General features: G+C 37.7%; 1 protein-coding gene across 4 annotated transcripts in view; it reads right to left on the bottom strand.

The window, feature by feature from the left end:
* Nucleotides 1-24,050, bottom strand: part of DSC2 (desmocollin 2) — a 33,787-nt gene extending 9,737 nt beyond the window's left edge. The window contains exons 1-12 of one of the 4 annotated variants that reach the window (XM_057526689.1): nt 23,473-24,050; nt 16,496-16,580; nt 15,392-15,591; nt 14,693-14,728; nt 14,173-14,295; nt 12,732-12,887; nt 11,333-11,477; nt 10,171-10,337; nt 6,476-6,610; nt 6,039-6,224; nt 4,372-4,622; nt 4,101-4,243 (exon numbers count right to left, since the gene is read on the bottom strand). In XM_057526689.1, coding sequence (XP_057382672.1) covers nt 4,101-4,243; nt 4,372-4,622; nt 6,039-6,224; nt 6,476-6,610; nt 10,171-10,337; nt 11,333-11,477; nt 12,732-12,887; nt 14,173-14,295; nt 14,693-14,728; nt 15,392-15,591; nt 16,496-16,580; nt 23,473-23,541 — 1,696 coding nt within the window. In that variant the 5' untranslated portion in view covers nt 23,542-24,050. The remainder of the gene's footprint in view (nt 1-4,100; nt 4,244-4,371; nt 4,623-6,038; nt 6,225-6,475; nt 6,611-10,170; nt 10,338-11,332; nt 11,478-12,731; nt 12,888-14,172; nt 14,296-14,692; nt 14,729-15,391; nt 15,592-16,495; nt 16,581-23,472) is intronic. The other 3 variants (XM_057526688.1, XM_007167034.3, XM_007167033.2) reach the window with 3 other exon arrangements.
* Nucleotides 24,051-24,799: the final 749 nt, after the last annotated feature.

Below are 24,799 nucleotides of genomic sequence, written 5' to 3'. Positions count from 1 at the left end.
GAAGTCTGAAGTTGAACATAAATCCAGGACTTGTGTCTCTAAATCGTTTATTCTTTCTGTTTAATAGGAAGGCCTTGAACATCAGGGGTGGAGAAGAGGGTGAAAAAACCTGTGCCACCCGCGACCTGGGGCTATGCCTTATACGAAGCTGCCCGCCTAGGAAAGCGGGAAGACCAGGCACTGGCGTGCAGTCACAGCCTCGACCCAGCAACAGAACTCGTGATATTCCCAGGGTCACCATGGGCCAGGAGCCATAGCCCACCAAGTTAAGAAGGGGTTCTGAAATGTGGGCCCCAGAAAAGAACACGGTGGAGGCAACTACAAGACCACTATAAGGTAAAGTGGAAGAAAGAAAAAAGTCAAGAGCAGAGGCAAACCAATACCTCCCATTTAACGTAAGCTCACAAATTAAAATTCCTGAATGAGCAAGATTAATGCTTAAAGGAAAACCGACAAAATCAACAATCAGAAGATTAATTCACTCTATGCAAGATATCTTCGAAACATGTATATTTACTATCTTCAAAAGCATAAAGAAGGTTAACTGTTTAAATAAGCATGAAAATGACACTGCAATTCCAGTAGAAATAAACATTCATCTAACAGGGACTCTAGAAAAAAAGGATAAATAGAATGGCAGGGAAGTAATACTTAAAGAAATACTTGCTGAGAATATCCCAGAATTAAAGAAAAAAAATGGATCTTCTAAAATATATTCTGACTGCAGTGCTGGGTAAATAAAAATAAATTCAGCATAACACTGAATTAAAACTATATATAGAACACAACCTAGGGAACTATAAAAGTTATCTGGAGGTATTACCTATAAAGAGACAATAATTAAACAGACAGTAGAATATGCGTCAGCAACAAGAAATGTCAAAAGATGATGGAGTACCACTTGCAGGGTACTGAGGGAAAGAAGGGGTTAACTCAAAATTCTAAACCAAGTCAAATGATCAAATCAAGCATGAGAACAATATTAAAATATTTTTCAGAACAATAAAACTGACAGGGTTTATCACCCACAATGCACCATTGAAAGAACTAGTATATAGTTCAGCAGGAAGAAAAGGGAACTAGGAGAGAAGAAATGAGATACAAGAAACAATGCAACTATCTCTCACTTTGGACAACTTTTAAAGAAAAGACAGACACAAAGGAAGCAGGGAGACATGTATACATGTATTTTATCTATCTGACAAACTTTTCTCTTAGGACAGAATAATCTCGTCTCTCAAATTCTCTCGTTCTTATGCCATGTGGTATTTTCTTGCTCTCTCTGAAAATTGGGATTGCAAGATGTCTTGACCATTTCTTTCCATTTGAGGCCACACACGGAGTTGAAAGCACATGTCTTACTGATTAAATCTGGTTAATTATAAAGTCTTTAAAAATTGACCTCGGGACTTCCCTGGTGGCGCAGTGGTTAAGAATCCACATGCCAATGCAGGGAACACGGGTTCGATCCCTGGTCCGGGAAGATCCCACATGCTGCACAGCAACTAAGCCTGTGCACCACAACTACTGAGCCTGCGCCCTAGAGCCTGCGCGCCCAGAGCCCGTGCTCTGCAACAAAGACAAGCCACCGCAATGAGAAGCCCGCGCACCACAACAAAGAGTAGCCCCCACCCGCCGCAACTAGAGAAAGCCCGCGTGCAGCAATGGAGACCCAACGCAGCCAAAAATAAATTAATTAATTAAAAAAAAATTGACCTCTACAGTGTTTGCTGTGCTACCACGGTGCTAAATGCTTGAATTTCCCTTCCATGAAATATTTAGAGTTGTTCAATAAACTCCATTTTTTTTGCACATTGTGATGAGTATTTCAACCAAAGATTTTAGACATCTAACTCAGTGTTTCACAGCTCTGCTTTTCATCTGTTAATAAATAATATTCTTTTATTCACTGGAATGTATGCATGCAATGCTCACCTTCTAATATTAATATAATTCTATACAGGTAAATATCAATTCCTAAAATGAAGTCTTGGAAGGTGAGCTACCTATGGGTCCATGATTTATGTGCATGGCACTCTTCTGCTAAATGTTTTTTAAAAATTTGAAAGCACACTCTTCCTCCCCAAAGTTAGAATCTTACAACAAAAGTAGAAACCTAAAACTCAGCTATACAGAGGAAACACCTGGGTGAAACTGCCAACTGAGGTTAGATTGAGAAGAGAAGAGAAATTGAACTCAAAGCTTAAGAAAGAGCTCTGTTTAGAAGAGGAGAAGGAAGTAAAACTAGAATACATGTAGATAAGAGAGAAATGTGTGGAAAAGTTGAGACATAGACTCCCTGAGGGAGAGTTTTAAAGAGGAAACAAGTGCTGTAGGAAAGTAGGAGAGGGAGTGAGTACAGGCTCAGAGGTCAGTGCTCACAGGAGAGAACATTTCTCGTATGGAAGAAGCAGCTGGGAGGGCTCAAAGGGAACGAGCCAGGATAGATTTTAGAAAAAGGTAAAAGACAAAAACAAATAAAAAACATACTTTAGTATGATCTCAGTTCAGAAAATAAAAAGATGTGGAGTTATTTATCCCCTACCAGCTTCAAAAGAAATTAATGGAAAAGGCCCTGTTACACATTTATTCTCAACCACAATGATGATTAACAGTGCCTCTCTTCGAAACGCCATAAAAACATTTGTTCAACAGAGGAAAATGTAGAATAAAATTACATCCAAAATCTCTCATTCCAGACAGTAATTTTTATCTCATTGATAAAAACCATTTGCCAAGTGCAATTAAAAATGTAAAAATAATGGATATGATTTTCATATGATTTCTCTTCTTTTCACTTGCTTTGACCAAAAAGCATTTGTCAAAAATGCTTTGTCAAAAATTTGAGAAAAAAAAGCTTTGTCAAAAAGCATGTTTTGACAAAGGGACAAAGGAAGTTGAGGCCTTAAAGGGCAGTCTTTAATTGGTGGAAGTTAAATTAACAATGACTACAACTTTACCAATTCAATCAATAGATATGAGCCATTTCTCTTTAACTTAGAAAAAGTTGAAATATCTAAAACATCTTCGAAAATCACTTCTAAATTCTAATTTTGCAAGCTATAGTATAATAATTTATGTTTACTGTAGTTAACATATTTATTTTACAGAGGCAAAAAGTTCAAATGTATATTATGGTAAAATTATATTTTATGCACTAAAAGGATCTCATTCCTAACCATTGTGCTCACATTCCAATTTTACAGGGCTCACAGAAAATGATTTTCCATTTTATATGATTTTGTGTATTCACAGTATTTTTCTAATTTTATAATATCAGAATACTAACCCCCAAGTACATTGTCAGTTTCCTGTAGAAAGATGTAACTTTTTTAGGACTGACCTATGAGGCAGTAAGTATGTTCTCTCTGTAATAAATTTTCCTGTCAAAGTGAATATTTTAAGAGATATGACTAAATAAATTGAAGCTAATTTTTCTAAAGTAATTTTCTCAATTTTTAATGATCATTTGATTTTAATAAATTATAGTCTCAAGTATTTTCTATGACTAAATTATTTCATACTGTAATTACATACAAAACTGAGGGTACTATTAGAAAGCAGACATGAATTAATAAATTATAGCAAACCTCTCAATTACTCTATTTGTCATCTGGGGTGAAATAAATTTTGAGACTGTATGCAGCTGACTTAAAAATGTATGTTGTTGGGCTTCCCTGGTGGCGCAGTGGTTGAGAATCTGCCTGCTAACGCAGGAGACACGGGTTCGAGCCCTGGTCTGGGAAGATCCCACATGCCACGGAGCAGCTGGGCCCGTGAGCCACAGCTGCTGAGCCTGCGCGTCTGGAGCCTGTGCCCCGCAACGGGAGGGGCCGCGATAGTGAAAGGCCCGCACACCGCGATGAAGAGTGGCCCCCACTTGCCGCAACTAGAGAAAGCCCTCGCACGAACCGAAGACCCAGCACAGCCAAAAATATAAATAAATAAATAAATAAATAAATAAATAAATAAAATAAATTTAATAAATAAATAAATAAATAAAAGGCTGCTAGTAAAAAAAAAAAAATGTATGTTGTTTAAAAACTGAGGATGTCTGTAGTTGGGGGTGTACATAGCTGGCTTAAACACAAAGTTCTTACCTTTGTCTGAGGCAAGGATTGTAATATTATATATACCATTTCTGATGGTCTTTGCCTCTCTATCCAGGCTTCTGGAAGTTGTGATTGATCCTGAGTTTTCATCAACAGTGACCCATCCTTCTGGATCACTTAATTTCTTATAGCTGTAAGTAATGATGAATTAAAATAGCAAAATGGATCATAAGCCAAATTACAATACTGGTATCAAAATAAGTTATACATTTTAAAAACAAGGTAAATTTGAAATCAACTAAAATAGAATTACAAGTACCTTATGCCACTGCTACTACTTGTTTCCGGGTCACGTGCTTTATATCCACTGACCTTTGTGCTCACTGGTACATTTTCTTTAATACGAACAATTTGCACTGCAGGGATACACTCAGGGCCTTCATCCTGATTTTGTACATTAACAGTGACTGCCACCACGTTCACGGTTGATCTTGAACTACTAGAATATGGAGCTTCATTAACTACACTGATTTGCAGGGTCACCTCTTGTTTTTCTTCGTAATTCAGTGGCTACAAAAGCAAGCGTGTTGGAAATCAGATCAACACATACTACTTGGCAATGTGAACTAGTGTGTAACTAGTTAGCTTTGGAAATATGTAAGTGCCGTGTCGGGAACAGTCATGGAAATATTAAACATATACCCACAAATGTGATGGTGGTAGAAGGAGGGAAATCCTTCAACTGATTGAGCATTTGGGTGGAGCCAGCAAAAAAAAAAAAAAAAAATTCCTCAACTGCAAATTTAACACAAGTAATATTATAGGTCCTGATGGCGATTTCAGAGAGTATTTAATGAAATATTATTTGAAATATTACTTTAGGGACTCCATACCCTAATCAACTAGTAATTTACTAGTCCATTAATTTTGGAACCGCTTTTCCTACCCCTCTGAGATGAGTACAATTATTTGTACCTGGTTTGGGGTAGAAAACGTGGGTCAAATTTTATAAAATGTTTTTAAGATAAGAGAGACAAGAAAATAGAAAGCTTATGGGCTTTACACTTTCCTTTTTAATCTCTTTTATCCCAGTTACTCTCTAAAAAATGGGTAGTACCAAGTTTAATGGAAGGTTTTCATTTTATTTTGCCTGATATGTAAAGAGACAAGATTTAAGGGACAATCCCTTTGCTGTTATGAAACAGAAATTAACCCACAAACTGCAGCGAATTTTCATCATTGTAAGAAAAAAAGAATTCGTCATGTTTGATCCATTCTCCTTGTGAATACGTACAGAAGGGAAGCCACAGCGACCCAGGATAGAATCATGTTTTAGTTAGAGGCAGCAGAAATAAGCCCATGGTTTTGTCCGAAGCCAGAGTTCAGATCACTTTATGGGTTAACTCTGCCTCCTGAATTCGCAGTGATGTCTTCCGAGATAATTGTAGAACATTATCAGAAAGAGGTTTTAGAAGTATTTACATCCTCAAATGGGTGAGGATTCCCATTTTGAACCAGGAAGCTAAGAATGTAATGTACACTGGATAACAGATGAACAGATCTATAAACAGCTTCCCTATGGGTCTGACCAGGAATAACTCATCATTTGGGAAATTCAGTAATTAAGTAGAGGCTCCTGGACACAGCTATAGATAGAATGGACTAGGAAAGTTTGGCAGTGTCCCACTGGTGTCAAAGCTGTGCTAGTTTTTTAATTGTTAAGAGATACTGGTTACAAAGTGGGTACTATATCGTATTAATTGAACATGCACATATAATCATTTTAAACCATCATGCCTTTATATAATGTTTTCCAAAATGAGTATATTCATCCCACTATATATATGAAAAACATAGTGTTTACATTTACCTAAATATCTATTTTATTCCTACACTTACCATAATTCCTTTCTTTTCATTAAGCTCTAGTATGCTAATCTGTGACATTATAAGCTACAAATAACTAATTTCCTAAGTTATTCTTACCTTAACCACACTCAGAACTCCTTCATTGGTTTTGGGATCTGTTACAATTTTAAAATTTCCATTTTCATTGCCCTTTAAAATGGTATAATTAGCTCTCCAATTAGAAGTATTAATTAAATCCTTATCCTCAACGGCAACACGTAAGATTTCCACATCAATTTTATTTTCCTCCACTGATGTCACATACTAAAATAATAAAAAACAACAAAAAAATGTTTAATTAGTAACTCTCACAAAAATAAACCACCAGGTAAAGCCAGCCCAGTTCTTCTAATTTTTAAAGTACTATGTTAACATGACTTTAAACCCCAAGTCCAAACTACCGACACGTGGCTGGGAATACTTCATTTGAAATCATGGGGCATGGGTGGAGGTGCACATATGTAGCAACTAACACTACATTGTACATTTTTCTTTTATTAATATCACACACTTACAGAAGAACGGGTGAATGTTGGCAAGTTGTCATTCACATCTTCAATATTAATGATGCAAGCTGCAGTTGTCTGCAAACCAAAATACTGACCATCCATGTCTTGTACTTTTATTTTCAATTGGTATTTATCAATTAGCTGAAAAGTAAGTATTAATTATTGAGTGAAAGCAACATTGTAAATGAAATCTTAATTTACACTCTATAATTTCCCTTGCATTCAAAATTTAAGAGGTACACTATTAGATTTCATAGTTTTCGTGTACTGGCAGAGGAACAATTTCCTCACACTAGTAATTTTCAATTAATTTACAAAAATAGAGTAGTTTCTTAAATTGAAAGTGCTACTCATGGAATCAACTGGTTTTAGCATTACTTAACAGAAAGAGAAGATATAGTCATAGTACATTTTAAATTGCCTAGTAATTAATCAAAATCTTTATCTCCTATGCAAAGTACATTCTTATATTCAAAAATACACAGCAGTGACTCTATACCAGTCTTGTAATGAAGCAATGAAGTAAGGTATCCTCCTGTAAAAAAAGGTGGATTTTAAATATTTACTTTACATTTACTAAAAGATCATTAAATTAGCATGAAAACAAAGTTCTGGAACTATGTAATTTTTTTCTTCTTCATGGAAAATAGAATCTGGTTCTTAAGCGTTTTCCGTTCTTCAGAGATTGCAGAAGGCTCATCACTGGTTTTAAAAAATGTGTTTCTCCTCATAATGGTTTCATTTATCACAAGTATTGAGATATGGAAGGATTAACAACAACACTAATAATAATGCCTTCTGGACTGAACATTAGGAGGCTTGGGTTCTATTTCCAAGTTCAAAAATAACAAATGTACTCTTGGGCAGTTGGAAAAGTCTTTTTCCCTAGCTTTCCTCTTCTATAAAATTATAACAACACCTTCCTTTATAATTCACCTCTTTTCATAAGACTAAATTATATGTAAAAAACTATCCTAACCGTCCACCTAGAATATTCACCCTTCTCTTAAAAAGCCACCTTCTTCCCTTTAGACCTCTTAAACTTTCTAGCCCTCATGTATTACCTAAAACAAAACGAATATTTCTCTCGATCACTATGCTTTTTACAAACCCAGTTTTTCCTGATTTACTCTTCTCTCATAATCAATCACGTGTAGAGTTAAAAATTCATGGCCTTATTTCATTAAAAAAATTTTAAAAGCTCATACTAGTATTACTTACGGGAGGGAATATGTATTCTGTTTGTAATAAACTATGATTTATTGGGAATGATCAACTGGCTGATAAGACAAAGAAAGAAATCAAGTTTGGGACCTAAATATTAACTTGTGATATCTTCAGATGGAAGGAAAGTTCTGATGTTTAAAGAGCTTAAGGGGCTGAAGGCCAACAATAAAAAAATTGGAAACCGGGGATCAGAAAGTAAGTCCAGAGTTCTCTTCGGTAAAAGCACTCCAAGACTCCTTCATTAGTCAAATGTTTTCAACTGATTTATCAGAAGGATCTATTCAAGGCTTGATGATAAAAGAGAATTTGGTCTATAATCTGCTCTTTCTGAGCACATAAATTCCATGAAGAATATGTATAATTTGTAGAGCTGTGACAGCAAGTCATTCATTCAACAAATGAAATTGCATTCTTCACTGGCACATACTGATGGTAAAAATAAATAAATTATAAATAATAAAATTGAATTAAAAATAAAAATTTACCTAGGAATGTCCTTGTAAATGCAGTAAAAATGATTAATTTTAATAAATTTTATTAGATTTCAACCCATAGTCTATGTAAAGAAATGGGAGGTATGTATAAAGCACTTCTGCATAACATAGTATGATGCTCTTTTCATGGAAAAGTACTTGTGTGATTGATTTATAAGCTGAACTAGCTACTGGGTTTTTTTTCATAGAATACCATTTTTACATGAAAGACACCTATCGTTATTCCGACTGGTATATTTGGAAGACATTTTGTCATAGATAAAGTGAATATGTCATTTCAAGGAAAACAGCTATTTGCTGCCAATGGTCATTTGGAGTTTTCAAGCCAAAATGAGGATTCTGGAAAACTTTTATGAACCATCGTGATATTAATAGAGATGAGGAGGTGATTTTTTCCAATATTGTTTAATTAGATGTGTCAATATTTGGAGGATCTGTATAACAGTGAGTCAATATTTCCCATATGACTAATGCACGATGTTACAAAATCACACATGGTAAACTATCCACTCATAGCAGAAGAAAGACCAATGTATTTTGATGTAACAAAGTAGGAAAGTTCATGGACAAGGCTTATTCAGAGTGTACATTGCAAAACACATTTATGACACTACCACTTGTCAAGTTTTGGTGTATCAAAGAAGACTATCCACAATGATCTGAAATTACTGTTAAAATACTCTTTTCTAACTTCATATCATGTTGGATTTTCTTTACATACTTCGACTAAAACTATATAACAGACTGAATGCAGGAGATGTGAGAATCCATCGGTCTTATATTAAGTCAGGTATTGAAGAGATTTAGAAAATGCATAATAATGCCACTCTTCTCACTAAATTACTTATTGTTTTAGAAATGTAATCATTTTTAATAAAAATATTATTTACATTAACATGTAATATATTATTTTAATTGGGTAAATAAATACATAGTTTAAACTTTTATAGTTTTAAACACTTACAGATTAAATAGTGATAAATATAACCCACATAAACAAAAGATCTTTGGAATTTCCAATAATATTTAAGACTGTAAAGGGGTCCTGAGACCAGAAAATTCGCAGACCACTTCTCTAATCCATGGGAGAGGGAGAGGAAATGAATCGATATGAGTTTTAGGAATCAAAGAAAAACGTGACAAACACATACTACTATATTTTAAGATTAAGGATTATAAACGTAGGAAGTAGGCCAGAATAAATGCTTGGTGGAGGAGGTAATAGTTTAATAACAAAATGAACAATTACTAAACTGGGGTAGTTGCAGTAGAAATGGACAGAATCACTTTGGAGTCAATATCAAATGCTTTGGAAAGTAATTTGATCTGCAAGAAGAGACATCAAATACAATTTTGAGAACATGAATCCAAGGTGACAATAGAAAAAATCTGTAAAGGAAAAGAATGTACTAATGGCATTTTAACTAGAGAACATGGGAAGGAGAGCATGTTTAGAAGGAAAGAAGAATTCAATTCTAGATGTACTGAATCTTAGGTACCTGTGAAATGTTCAAATAAGGATTTCTAGCAGTCAACTGAAAATGTTAAACCAGAGATCAGAGACAGATAAACTTTCATTTAATCTATGTAAGGGGAAAGAGTGTAGATGAGATTGTTGATGAAGAAATGACACAGATGGGAAAAAGAAGCATTGTTATCTGTAGATAAGAAAATTCCACAAATTCCCGAAAGTTTTACTTTTCATATATGACATTTCCTGTTTTTTACAACTATAAATATGTTTATATTAGGAAATTTGATTTTAGAAAACATACAATTCAGGAGAGAATTGAATTAGCGGTTCAAAATCACAGCACTGCAAGGTCAGTGACCTCCACCAACCTACCTAAAATAATTTTTGTTAAATTAGATTCACAACGTGCTTTTCAAAAGCACATCTGCAGGTGGCATACAGAGATATGCAGGTGCTGCTAAGCAGCCATGTGGTAATCAGGCTTTATTTGTTAATATTTATGTTACCTCTCTGTCTAGCCGAGATGATGATGTGGTGATCACACCTGTAGTTGGATGCATAGAAAAGAGGGTGGGTGACGCTGGAAACTGCTCGATGATGGAGTACCTCAGACGCGTGTGCAGTGTGTCAGCCTCGTCTTTGTCAGTTGCACAAACCTGTCCCACGGTAGTGCCTACATATAGAAAAATCCTCCTTAATTTCCAAAACTTTTACAGTTTCAACTTGCCCTTTATTTGACTCCTCTCCATCTACCACAACAAAGCTTTGGACCACGTAATGAATAATAGTAATAGCTTTTATACATTTTCAGACTTCTCTATAAGATAGCACTTACTTTTAAATATCCCAGCGTTCCAACATTTTGGAATTTGGTGACCATATTTGTATTTACTGTATTTATTGTATAAATTTATAAATGTTGATAATATCCCTCCATGGCCTTTGTATTTCTAGACTTAAGAATTCCAGTGATTCTTTAACCTTTTTCTATTTGTAAGCCTACACTTAACATTGATCATATGGGTCAGTTTGCTCTGAAAATTCTTGGTTTAGTTAGATCTTTCTAAGGGAAGACTCAAAATCTGCATTCCGACTCCTAGCTGAAATGGTCAATTGTCAAAAGATTCAGAAAATATATTATTCTCCATGACCTTTATGATAATGCCCAGAATACTGTCTATCATTTAATCACTATAGAACATCAGCCAGATCTCTTCAAGGCCAAGACATCCGTTGCTCAAAGACTTATTCTTTTTTAGAAAAGAATATTCTAAAAATATTCTTACACTATTTAGAAAATATGGTCTCTTAAAAGTATGTATTTTACCTCACACAGGAAGGCAAAGTAACATTGAGTCACTCCTCTTTTTCAGGCACTGTGCTTCGCCTTCAAGGTATATCGTGCTTCATTTAACCTTCAAAACAACCTTGTATATTAATATCCCATTTTACAGATGAGGAAACCAAGGCTTGTCAAGATTAGGAAACTTGCCCAGGGTCATGTCAGACAGCTAGCAAAAGGCAGAGTAAAATGCCACCTACAGCTGCCCTGTCTGGCAAGCCCCTTGTTCTTGGCAGCAGGATGTGCTACCTCCCAGTGGCCAGAGTGAGACTCAGCTAATGAATTGAAACATTAAGTTGCCCTATATTGCCAAGGCAGGTACTCACCGACTCTGCAATTTTCAAAAACATTAAAAACGTAAGATGTCTCCGTAAAAATTGGGAAGTTATCATTCTCATCCTCGATTCTGATTAGTAGGGTCAGTGGATATTCTGGAGTATATCCATCCTGAGTTGTGGCAAAGGCAACTAGCTGTGAAGAGAGTAAAATTGAAAAAAAAAAAAAAAAAAAAGCAAAAATAAAATACGGTTCAAACTTGCTTTGGCTTTGGCTTTCAGCATCACAGTGTGGATTTCACCATTTGTTACTGTTTTTGGATGTGAACATAACCTTAATGCCAGAAGCGATGGTTAATTTCATGGTGCGCTATAGCATTTTATGTTTCAATTTATCTAATATGATAACATAGCTAAATTTGGTTTCCTCACCATTGCTGTATTGTTGTTCATGAGTGTAATGGTTTTTATTATTATTTTCCCGAAAGAGTCTTGAGAACTATTCTGTTTTGTTTGAAAGTTTCAGGTGCATGAATTTTAAATGCAATTTTCTGGATCTTTTATAACTTTGAATTCTTAGGATTCCAAATTCCCCAGGTGCAGTTAACTGCGATATTATTTTATTTTCTAATTAGAATTTTAGGCATATTGATGACTGTATTTAGATAACTGTCTTCATAAGAATTTTTTAATTTAAAAAGGGGGAGTCAGAAATGGACCAAATGAGTGGCTATAAATTGGGTCTAGAATGCGATTTATCCTTTTGATTTTATAATATGAATTTCAATTCCAATTTTTCTCATAACAGCTATCATAGAAAGAACAGACCATCACAGGTACTTAGAAGGTCATGTTGTAGTAATTCTAAAACTAAGTAATTACATCATCCAAAATAGATATAAAATAATTAAAACTAAGTTAAGCAAAATGACCAGCTCCTGTTGGAAAATCAACACAACATTAGGTTAAATTGTTATATATTAACGCTCATCCCACCACAGGAGGTTGCCCAGATGATGAAAAGACCTACTTATCCTAGTTAAGCACCATCCACACTCCTTACTTGCTCACCACAAGTTAACTTTCTCTCATTGCAAAGGTACCAAGGCTTAACTTCTGAACTTGACTTTCCTCCTATGGTATCACTCTCAGGACCATAAAGAGGTTCACAGATCTTTTCTGCCAAATAAATAACTACTGTTCAAAGTGGTACTCTTTTTTTCTTTTGAAAAGAAAAATAGTAAACTGTAATTCCCAGAAAAATCTAATAGAATCGAAGGCTATTTATTCTATAAAATTCTTTTTGCTGCCAGTCAGGTCTGTACTATCAGATATACCCAGAGCACGGATGCCAAAATCAGAAAACAGTCAAGAGTAAATGAATTGAGGAAGAGAGACAAAATAGCCAAGTTTAATTTTACTAATACAATATGTAAACTTTAGACTTTACCTCAAAAGATGGATACTTTTCACGATCTACAGGACGAGTACAAAACAGGTTTCCAGTATCTCTCTCTACATAAAATAAATTTAGAGGTTCTTTGTCAACTCCAGGCCCACTTATGGAATAGTAAATAGTGTAGTTTTGTGCTGTATCAGACTGAATCTAGAAAGTAGACATCATATACATAAAAGACAAATTTGTATTTCAGCAAAACTTTCATGTATACACTTATGCAATCACACTGACATTTTACAATAAGTAATTGCCCTCTTTAATTTATTATTATGTCTGAATAAACAGCAGCAATAGAATAAGGAAGCCTAATAATTGTGAAATTCAAGAGCAAGGCATGAGGAAAATAAAGTAATAGCATCTTAGCTTCCCAGAATAACTAAGCAATACTTTAAAGGCTATATGTAACTACATGGATCAAGCATTTTGGACCTTCCCTGTCTTAGATAACAAAGTATTCTGAGCATGAGAAGTTATCCTTTTGTCAATGTTTTACACCTGAAGTTTTATTATATATAACATAATATTTGAGACACTGGGTTTCAAGTATACTGTCGGCAGGGCAAACATTTGGAAAATGGTTTCTTTAATTAGTTTTTGTTATTTCTCAGCGTCTTCTCTATTATAGGGGCTAAATGGGAGGATGAAAATGAGTGAGAATGGAAATGACGTAATATCCTGGCAAGTGTGCTACTTTGGTATTTGATTCAAAAAGAAAATTTTTTCCAAACTGTTTTCATCCTCTTAGTAGGATCTTGACTATCCATCAGGATGACTAACAATTATTTTCTAACAATTTCTTTCTCAACTTTAAAATGCTCTTTTCTCAGCTGCATTGAATTTGTTGGTGGGATATAAACAAGGATGCTCTCTCACCATTTCAAGAACTGGGGGAAAAGAAACCTAAGAGCTAGACTGAATGGTAGTGACCACTGATAAGGGAGGAAGGCAAGAAGATTTGCTAGGGTTTCCACTAAAAATGAAACAGGGAAGAGAAAATGTGGATCCAGTGTGATTTAAGCAGTGGACTTGGGAAGAAACCATGGAAAGTGCACGTGTCTTTCCCCTTCTTGGCATTTGACCTGTTATCAACAATTTCATCCTTTGTTATGGAAGATGTTTTGGGGTTTTCTAGACTATGCCCAGGCTCTGAGATACCCTTGATGATATGAAAATTCATTAAGGAAGCATGTGTCTGAGAGTGCTATATGGGTTTTACTGTTTTATAAATGGCTTTTGCATGACTAAAACTGCAAAAAAAAGTATACGTAGGTATAGAGAGATGCATTTATACCATATATTGAAACATATGATAGACATACTCACTCATATATTCATACACACATACTTTTTAAATAACTGCATACTCATTGTCTAAATTTTTTACGAAGATGGAAACCACAGACTCTCACAGTGGAAGGAAAGTAAATTATACCTGTTGAAGAAAAAGTGGGAAAGGACCCAAGGAATTCTCAGGCACTGAACAAGGAATAGGAGCCCATCTTCTCTTGGCACGTATTAGAACTTTTTCTTCAGAACGCCTTTTCCTTAGTACCTCAATTTAGAAGACAAAAAAATAATAATAATAAATAAAGCCAATGACTACTTTACTTTCAAACTTTAAAACTCTGATACATCTTTCTCCTCTCACGAGGATTAGCTGCGGAGGCGTAAGACCATGGTAGTGCTTGAAAACCGAACGAAATGTCAATACTAGAAAAAAAAATAACCAAGAAATCCCTGCCCTAACTGTTATCTCAGCAATCCTCTTGAGAAAATAACTTGGTGGGAACATGGAAGAGAGAGAGATGAAATTGGAAGCCTAGAAGCAAAACTGAAAAAAAAAAACTGTACTGTTGCCACATTGCCATGCAAAAACATGGGAGGAGAAATATGCAAAGAATGTAAGTAGACAGGTGCCCTTCTAAATTTAGCATAAGCATCTTCCACTCACCGGCAACTAGGAAGAGCCAGGGGACCAACAGAGAGATCTGTGTCAGAAGGAGGAGAGAAACATGGTGACAACTCTCAAACAGCTGTCGTGAGTAATGGCCAGTGGTCGAATGAAGTCATTTTGATCTTGGATGTCACAGTCATAAGTGTGCGTGAAGTCCAAACCTTAACCTAAAATAGTCCTCCATTTTCTAAGACTAAAAATTATGCTAAGATACATGAGACCTATTTCTGGATGCCTCATGTATTTCTCAGAGTAATCAACCATGTCATTGACCCTATACCACTGCCCAGAGTAGGACACCATCCTAAGTCATTAACATGCCATATGAGTTCTTGAATAATTAAAAGCTACAAAGTCCAAGTTATATACAAATATCTGAAGCAATAATGTTTCTTGTTTTGGAAACCTATTCCACAGTGAAGATCAAGAAATGCTTCTCTGTGTCTAATCTCAAGTTCTCATGCGGTCCCATATCCCAATTTCTCCTTTTATGTCCCAAATAAAAAGAAATTATAATCTGTGATAACCTATGTTGAACAACGCTTTTCCATTTCAACACTGTTAACTTGAGTCATGACTTTTATTCTTCTTCAAGCTAAATTATCCCATATCTTTTCTGATTCACATCTTCCCTGGTCATGTTAGTTACACCTGAAGAAAACAGTTCATCATACTTCATTTTTATACTTTGGTATACCTTTGTTTGTTGCTCTAAAAGGACAAGTATTTTCTTCTCTTCTTGGGTCTCTGTGTTGGAAAGTAATAGGGTAAAAGATCTCTTCGCTGAGGACAAAAGAATGGCATTTGTTGTATAGACTGAACCATCTTCTAAAATTTGGAAATCAGGATCACTTGAATGAATTAGATTTGCAGATTTAAAGCACTCCTTCAGGTTAACTGTAGAAAATGTACAGAGCAATCATTTGTTACGTAAAACAAAGCAATATATAGCTTTAACAGTAAGCTATGTATTTGAGGTGGGGCAGTCAAAAACTTTAATTACACTGACACTTGTTAAGTTTTGCATTTTTAAAAGGACATATGAAACTATACGGTTAATTAAATTGTGCTTAACTAAACGTATCCATCACTTCTGATACCTACTTCACAGCCTTTTAAAGAAGAGACATTTGTTCTGAAATAAAAGCATGTGAACGCTACAGTTTGAATATTAAACTCACACCAGAAAAGTTTTTCTTTATTAACTGAAACTAGCCACGGAGCAATACATGAGAACACTTAAAATAAGTTAAACAGAATCTAGAGATTAAAACTGGCAGTTATTACATTAAATTATTACTGAACTCTTTGCATCTGTTGTTAAATAGTCATCGTATTCTGTATCTTCATTGATCTGATCTTTTGGTATACATTTGAGTTATATGAAAAAAATGCTTGATAAAAAAAAATATGTGGAAGTAAATGTTGTAAGATGCCAAAATATTTTAGGATGAAAATCCAAAAACAACACCTTTAAACCCAAGAAATAGTTTCAATACTATTTCTCAATTTCATAGACATGTGTTATAACAAATACCATATCCTTCATCTAATGTAAATATTAGTAATTACTTCATTACTCAAACTAAACAATTTTAACTACTTTATATAATCATGTTTTTCAATAAAGTACAATATTCCGTTCATTGGATTGACACCATATATATTAAAAAAAAAGTATTGGAATGTACTGTATTAGTTTTAACTATTAGTTCCAATACAGTTATCCTCTTTAAGATTACACTAATTTTATAAGATCATACCAAATTAGGATTTATTACATACTTTGGCAGTTTCTTACCTCTACCAATAAATTTTCCAGCATCTAGTTTGGAGGGAACATGTAGTGTCACTGTTTTGCAGGCATCACAGGCAAATGTTAAGATCTAAAAAAAATCAGTATTATACATTAAAAAGAGCCTTTTCATGTGTACACAGTTTATACAAATTTGTATAATTATAAATCTGTTTATATAATTAGCAAAATAAAATAAAAAGCATACACTGGATTAAGAATTCAGAAAAAAACTGCATAGAAGAATAAAAACAACAGACTAAGAGCCATGGCTCCCTCCCTCACAAAACATGTAAACTCAGAGAATTGCTTATCCTCTTGGGCTTTGTTTCCTAGTCTGTAAAATGAAGTTAATAATAACTTCACTAACTTAGTGGATATATTGAGAAACCAATGACACCCTTTTGTGGGAAAGCACTGGAAACTATTAGGAAGGCAGCACAGGTATGTAAAAGGAAAGAGAAACAAAAACAAATTTAATGATCCAGCAAGTTGTTTCAATTAACTGTCAACTGTCTATGAGTTTTGGTACCAAATCAAAAATCCTAAAGAAAATTCCGATGCTTTTAAAGAGAAGCACTGACTCATTGCCATGGAGTGACTTAAAAAGTATTTACATATGACCCCACGCATATAAGCACACGACTTTGAAATATGAACTTATTTTGAAGTTCTCAATAATGAGAATTAAGGTCAGTGTTAAAAATATTTCACTTAAGGGCTTCCCTGGTGGCGCAGTGGTTAAGAATCCGCCTGCCAATGCAGGGGACATGGGTTCGTGCCCCGGTCCGGGAAGATCCCACATGCCGCGGAGCGGCTGGGCCCGTGAGCCACAACTACTGAGCCTGCGTGTCTGGAGCCTGTGCTCCGCAACGGGAGAGGCCGCGACAGTGAGAGGCCCGCACACCGCGATGAAGAGTGGCCCCCGCTTGCCGCAACTGGAGAAAGCCCTCGCACAGAAACGAAGACCCAGCACAGCCAAGAATAGATAAATAAATTAATTAATTAAAAAAAAATATTTCACTTAAAAAATTTAAATGATCTACTGATTTATGCTGAACCAATTCCAATACAATATATATTTGATCACACTGAAAATAAATTCTGTTCTCTCTGAAACTTTATAATGGATGCTTCTGAAAGTTTCACAGTTTTTTGCAAAGGTTTTTGACCAAAAGCAAAACAGCTAACCAGCATTTACACTGTTATTTCAACTTTTATTTTTTTTGGCTGCACCGCGCGGCCTGCAGGATCTTAGTTCCCCCACCAGGGATCGAAACCGTACTCCCTGCAGTGGAAGCTCGGAGTCTTAACCGCTGGACCGCCAGGGAAGTCCCTACACTGTTATTTAAAAGTCTATAAACATAAATTAAAATCATCAAAATTTGGATGAAAATTTTTATTTCCAAAATGCACTAAAGACCCTTTAAGTATCTAATTTAAATTATGTATGAAGGACCAAGCATGGCAGAGATTACATTTCATTTGGAACTCAGAGATGGACGTAATAAAGAGACTGTACTTGAATTAGAAATAAAAAGATGAAAAGAATTGTCACTGGTTGCATAGCCCAGAGAGAATAGGAGTAGAATCAGACATGTGAAGAGTCCAGCTCAAGGTGACAGAAGGCATACACCCACTGATTCATTCAATCAACATTTCTTGGTTTCTGCCTAGGTGCCAGGAAGTGTTCAAAGGCTACTACAGTGAACAAAGAGAACTCGACCTCACAGAAATTATTTTACACTAAGAGACAAAAAGTAAATACACAAATGCACAATGGTCACACAATGCCAAGAGTAAGTGTTACAAGAAAAATAAAACAGGAAGAGAGGGTGATAAAGACCAGAAACTTGAAACCAGGATGCAAACCAGTTCACTAACTGGGGAAGAGTCTTCCAGGTGGAGCGAAAAGCCTGGCCAAAGGCCCTGGGAAGGGACTTCACCTGGTGTGTTGAAGGAACAAGAAGAAGGCCGTAGCAGTAAACACAGTGAGGGAAGAGTGACAGGACATGATAGTGAAGAGACAATCATAGGCATATCATGTAGGGTCTAAAAGGCCACAGTAAGGAGTGCAAATTTTATTCTGAGGGCAAAGAGAAGCACAGTAGGTTTAGACACTGTGGAGTGGCAATCACGTGGTGAGCATTTACACAGACTCATTCCGGTGGTCATGTGAGAACAGACTACGGGGAAGACAGAGTGGAAGCAAGGAGACCCATCGGGAGGAATCTATCTGAGAGGAGAGGTGGTGACTTGGACTAAGGTAAAAAACGATGGAAAAGGTGAGAAGTGGCCGAATTAAGACAATATTTCAGATAACAGTATCCTGGACATCCAGTCATTCATGCATTCAACAAATACTTACTGAATGTTCTAATATGTACCAGACACAGAGCAGTAAAAAGGATTCTCATGAAACATTCAATTCAAGGATAAGACTTATTTGTAATTTCAATAATGGAGGAAAAGCTATGACAGGGAAGTACAGGACGCTTTGGGAGAGCACTAGGAACCAGCCTCCTCTAAGAGCCAGGTGAAGAGGGGCAACAAGTTAGCCATGTCACAGGGAGGCAGAGCTTGTATGCTGCAAACATAGGAACTGCATATGCAAAGGCCCAGAGATGACAGACTTGAAAATGTAATTTGCGATGGTTGATGCATATAGCACAAGAGAGACAGGAGTTTAAAATGGATTCACAGAAGTAGGTGTGGGACAGGTCCTGAACAGCCTTAACAAAGTACACACATAGATCTTTTTTCCTAAAGATAATAAGAAACCAAAGATTTGTTTTAAGCAGATAAATTACATAAGCAGCTTTCTATTTGAATAAGGTTAACTCTGACCAGTGTGACGAATGAATTAGGGGAACAATTTTCATTTCCAATAATGGGACCTAGGGCGTTCAGTCCAACCCCCAGGCCAAAACTAAAAATGATGGATACATGTTTTTAAACCATCCTAAAACATCTAACTAGGCAAAAACTGAGGATAAAGCTGGAACACAGTCGTCACCAGAAACAACTTCTAATCTGAAAAGATTAGATTCTGGCTTTTTGGCCTCAAGAGAGGGGAGTGAAATCAAAGCACAGATCTGCCTAAGATCTAAGAGAAGATCTGCCCACATTAATCTGGATCCCCAAATGCAAAACCTTCACTGTAAGAGTGAGCTAGAAGTAAACTGGTCCTCACACGGATTTGTGATACACATTCACATCACTCATTTGTTCTAGGAAACTCAAGCCGCTAATTAGTTTAAAGAAGCCCTGGCATGTGATCAGCACCATAGGTGCTGAAAACCATGTGACCAAATTCAATAGCCATTCTTAAATTTTTTTAAAAAGTGCCCCCAATAGGAATTGATAAGTGCTACTTCAATATAATTTTATTTTATATTATAATGACATCATCAATGGAAAAGCACTAGCAGTAGCCTCACTAACCTCAGAAACAAGATAGACTTCCTAAGGGTCATCTTCTATAGCTAACATTATATTAAAGTATATTAGGCAAGAGAATGATATTAGATGGCATATGAATTGAAAAGAAAGAGGTTAAAAAAAAACACTATTTGCAATTGATATGACTATCTGGAAAACCCAAGGAAATTAACCACAAAACAATAAGAAAATTTCATAAGGGAGCAGAAACAATTATTAAAATACAGAAATCATTAGTCATCATACACATAAACAAAATCTGTTAAACAATATAATGGAAAAGAAGAAATCATTTTCAAAAGTGATAAAAAATTAGAATACCAAAAAGTAAACTTAACAAGAAACATGTAAAGTTTATTTGAGAAAAACCTGAAAATATTTCTGAAGGACACAAAAGCAGACTTGAACAAAAGAAATATATATTATTATTTTGGATAGTAAAAAATCAACAACATAAATATATCAATTTATACTAAGTTAAATTATAAAGTTTATGATCCCAATAAAAATCCCATCAATATTTTTTCTAGAACTAGACAAGCTGATATAAAACGTAATAAGGAAAAATAAACAATTAAAGATAGAAAAATTATGAAAAAGGAAAGCAATGAAAGGATATTAGCTTTAGCAGATACTGAAAGGTCTTATGCAGTCTCAATAATTAAAACAATGCAGTATTTGGTATATGAATAGACGAAAAGAGAGTAGATGCATATAAATTGGAAAGGAAGAAGTAAAACAGTTTCTATTTACATTTGTTACAACTGTATATAGACCATAGGGGTTGTAACTTTTTGTTACACTCACCAGCCATTTATGAGTTTCTATTTCTCCATATTCTTGCCTACAGAGCCTGTTGTCAAACTTTTGGATGTTTGCCAAATGAGAAATGACATTTCAATGCATTTCTTTCTTTTTTTTTTTGTAATACCATTTTTTAAAATTATTTATTTGTTTGTTCTTTTAAAGATTTTTTTTTTGATATGGACCTTTTTTTTCTTTTTTCCTTTAACATCTTTATTAGAGTATAATTGCTTTAAAACCAATGTAGTTTTTAAATTCATCTTTCCTTATTATGAGTAAGGCTGAAATATTTTATGGGACATTTTTATTATTTTATGGTTTTTCAGGTCCATGTTCATGCTGGACTTCTTGATTTAGAAGAGCTTCAACCACAAGATGGAACTGTATAAGGAATGATTTCCATTTAGCAGTGGAGATCCCTGATGACCTTAGAGAGACAGAACCTTCATTAGGTGTTTAGGTAGAGGCAGCGTTCAAGTGGTGAGGTGAGGCAAGATGAGGAAGTTGGGAGAAGCTGATTCACAGAAGCGTGAAGGATTACTTGGGTGCATGGGGAAGAGGAAATGTAAGGGGTGTCCCCCAAGCCATTTTTTTATTTAGTAACGTTCCTACTCTTCTTTACACGTCTATCACACATGAGGCCCACAACCACAGCAAGCATGTGAGGCTAGCAGGACTTTGCACAGACATGCACATGAGCATCGGAACAGCTTAAGACCCAGCAAGCCTTCCAGCCAGAATGCAGTAGGATGAGGGGGGTAGTAGCCACAGCCACCCCACTTCTGGCCTATCCAGCTTCGAAGCTGAGGAAGGCCAAAGAATGAGGGGTATTCAACTTTAGTCTATTCCCTTATATCTGCTTTCTTCTAAAAAGGAACTGAGAACACACAGAAAGTTCTGTGTGTCCGTATATAAGAGCAAAGCTATTTATGGCCTGCGCCTAATCATGCCTTTTCCTTCAGGGGCAATGTTTAAAAAGAAGTGTCAAAAAAAAAAAAAAAAGTGTCAACTTTATTAAGAATCTAACCAAGGGCTTCCCTGGTGGCGCAGTGGTTGAGAATCTGCCTGCCAATGCAGGGGACGCGGGTTCGAGCCCTGGTCTGGGAGGATCCCACATGCCGCGGAGCAACTCGGCCCGTGAGCCACAATTACTGAGCCTGCGCGTCTGGAGCCTGTGCTCCGCAACAAGAGAGGCCGCGATAGTGAGAGACCCGCGCACCGCGATCAAGAGTGGCCCCCGCTTGCCACAACTAGAGAAAGCCCTCGCACAGAAACGAAGACCCAACACAGCCATACATACATACATAAATAAAAAGAATGTAAGCAGACAAGAATATCATTAAAAAAAATTTTTTTTAATTAAAAAAAAAATAAAAAAAAAATCTAACCAAAATCCGTTCCTTTTGTCATCAAGGACATATTTCACGACCGTTATTTACTCCCTTCTTGATTTTCTCAGCTGTGAACGATTAATTGCTGTGTACCCGGCCCTTTGTATGTTATTAATGTGCCCCGGGAATTTAGTTAAGGGTTTGAAGTCCCTGGAGTTCCATGGGAAAGGCATTCTAATAATAGTAACAACTACAATTTCATTAGTTAAACATTTCAGGATTTCGTTGTAAAATGAGAGCGGTAGAGTAAGGGAAATTACACGGATATTTCCCGCCGCCAGTTGCACCCCTTCCAGAAGGAATCCTCCCGCTGTCTGTTCTCCAGGTTCGTCCCCTTGTCCTTCAGCCCTAACGCCTGCGGCTCAACGTGAAAGGACACTACCCGCTTAGCCCTCTGTACTTGTTCTATGTAAATTTTGTCCTTCCAGGGGACCCAGGAAGCCCAGTCTGTGGAACCTCTGATCCCACACTCTCCCAGGGGCTGCTCCCCCCGCACTGGATTCCTATGCCTTGAGGTCCCCCAAAGAGATTTCAGTCTTTCCTGCCAGGGAGGGGGGCTATCCCTTCCGAATAAGGCCACCTCCTTTTTCCCTCCCAGCTTTGGGGTCTTTGCTATTGGGTTCTTTAATGCGGGAAGGAAACTAGAGCTGGAGGGCTTGGCGGGGATGGGGGAGCGGGGAGACTCTGTATGCCTCCGAGGCGAGAGATCGGGAAAGCCACTTCCCCGAAGTTTAAGGGGAATGAAGGCTCACGTGCTGACAAACAATGGAAACCATACCAAGGACCACCGAGGGCTGGCCCATCTACTATCTTTAGGCGCAGGGAGTGGAGACCGTCCCCGCCCCAGCTCTTCCCTACCCCCTTCACTCACACACTAAGATCAGTCCCCCAAAAGGCGCCTAGTCCTTTCACCCAGGGACCTGCGATTTCGGTCGCATCCGCCCAGCGGCTCCACTCGTCCGCGGCCGGAGCCCGCCACTGAGGTCGAATGGACTGCCCCGCCCGGGGAGGTGCGCGAGGCGCAGAGGAGCAGCGCGGGGCGCGCGGCGCTCGCCGGCTTGTACCCAGAGGCCACGGTTTGGGATGGGTGTTTGCAGCCGCTCATCTGCCTGCGCTGATTATATCTACCAGAGACACCCTTCTCCTCCCCTGCGGGATCGCGGCGCCCAGCTCGCTCTCCTCCGTCTGCCCGCCCCCCAGCCTATGGCACTTTTTCCAGCCAGCCCCAGGCCCAAGAACCCTCCGCATGGGCCGCCGCCATCACCGACCCCCCGCTCCCAAAGTTTCCCCTCCCTCCCCCATCGGTCCGTGCGCCCACTCGGGACCGGGATCCGGGCAGCCACTCACCGTGAGGGTCAGCAGGAGTTGCCGGCAAAGGGCTCCGCTCGCGGAGCCTGTGGGTCGCGCTGCCGCCATGGGAGGACTCGGAGGCAGGTCGCCGGCCGAGGCACCCGGAAGGCCGGGGTGGGAAGGCGCAGCCGGGCGAAGGGCCGCGGGCCAGGCGCAGGCTGGGTCGGCCGCGCAGGAGTGAGAGGCAGAGACCTTGGCGCGCGGAGGGGGCTGCTTTTCTTCTCGGTTTTTCTGAAGCTCCTGCGTCTCACCCCAGGGGCTTTTCCTCTGACCGAGGGTGGGGCTTCAGGCGCGTCCGAAAGACACCGATTGGCCCCTCCTTGGTATTAAGTCTTCATTTCTGGAAGAACGCAACGTGGGAACTCCCTCTCGCCGCCACCCTTTTACTGCGCTAGGTGTTTCTCACCGACGGACGCCACCCACATGCCCCATCTGCCTACCGCCCCGGTATCCGCCTTGAGGATTAACAGCTGGCCCTGCCCAGCAGAAGCCCTGACTGTACAGAGACTCAGTCCCCAAGCGCGTCTTGCCGCAGGAGGGGGCGCGCTCCCGGCCCCGACTCCGCCCCGTGCGCAGCGGCCAGTTTCAGACCCGCAAAGGCCGCCTGGGAGCTGGAGAGGTCGCGTTTTGTGTCACAGCTAACTAAGGCCCGCCTATTAGAGGGTTGACCCCAGGTAGACTGTTTTATACACTCTTTGCTGGAGTTAATTTACTGCAGACATCCAAGTGCAATTCAGACAGAGTTTTCATGTGTGGAACACCTTTCTTGGGGTCTTGTTTGGTTATTATTGTTTGTCTTTTTTTTTTTTTTTTTTTAACAGAAATGTCATGGCCAGTATAGCAATGATACAAGGAAATTACAATAATTAATCAATTAAAATAAGGGAATCCAGGCATCAAGGGTGAGTTACTACGGAAAATACATCTTGTAGACACGTTAGTTAAATGTGGGCCTACTGATTTCCTCCAAGACCCTCCTTTGTCACAGTTAAAGCCAACCACTGACCTTCTTGTAACTTACCTCCTAAATTGGACTCCTGGACGTCTGAGATTTCTCTCTTCCCTTCCCACCATAAAACCAGAGTTCGTGGTCAGAGAAGAAAAAGAATAGGATAAAATGTATGTTTTGGTTTGAAGTATACGTAAACTAGGTGAATTATAGGAGTACTTAACCTGGAAGATTAAAATATAAAAGAGGTATGCTTGCAGCTCTTCCGAAAGCAATGACAGGGCATTCTGACTCATCCTCCTGCACCTCTTTTCAATTACGGCTTAAACCAGGGAATTCTGACCACAAAGGAGAAACTTGTCTGTTCCATTTCAT

This window comes from Balaenoptera acutorostrata, chromosome 13, assembly GCF_949987535.1.
Source record: "Balaenoptera acutorostrata chromosome 13, mBalAcu1.1, whole genome shotgun sequence".
Classification (NCBI taxonomy): Eukaryota; Metazoa; Chordata; class Mammalia; order Artiodactyla; family Balaenopteridae; genus Balaenoptera; species Balaenoptera acutorostrata.
Note: the sequence above shows the minus strand (reverse complement) of the source record. Positions and strands in the feature narration are given on the sequence as shown.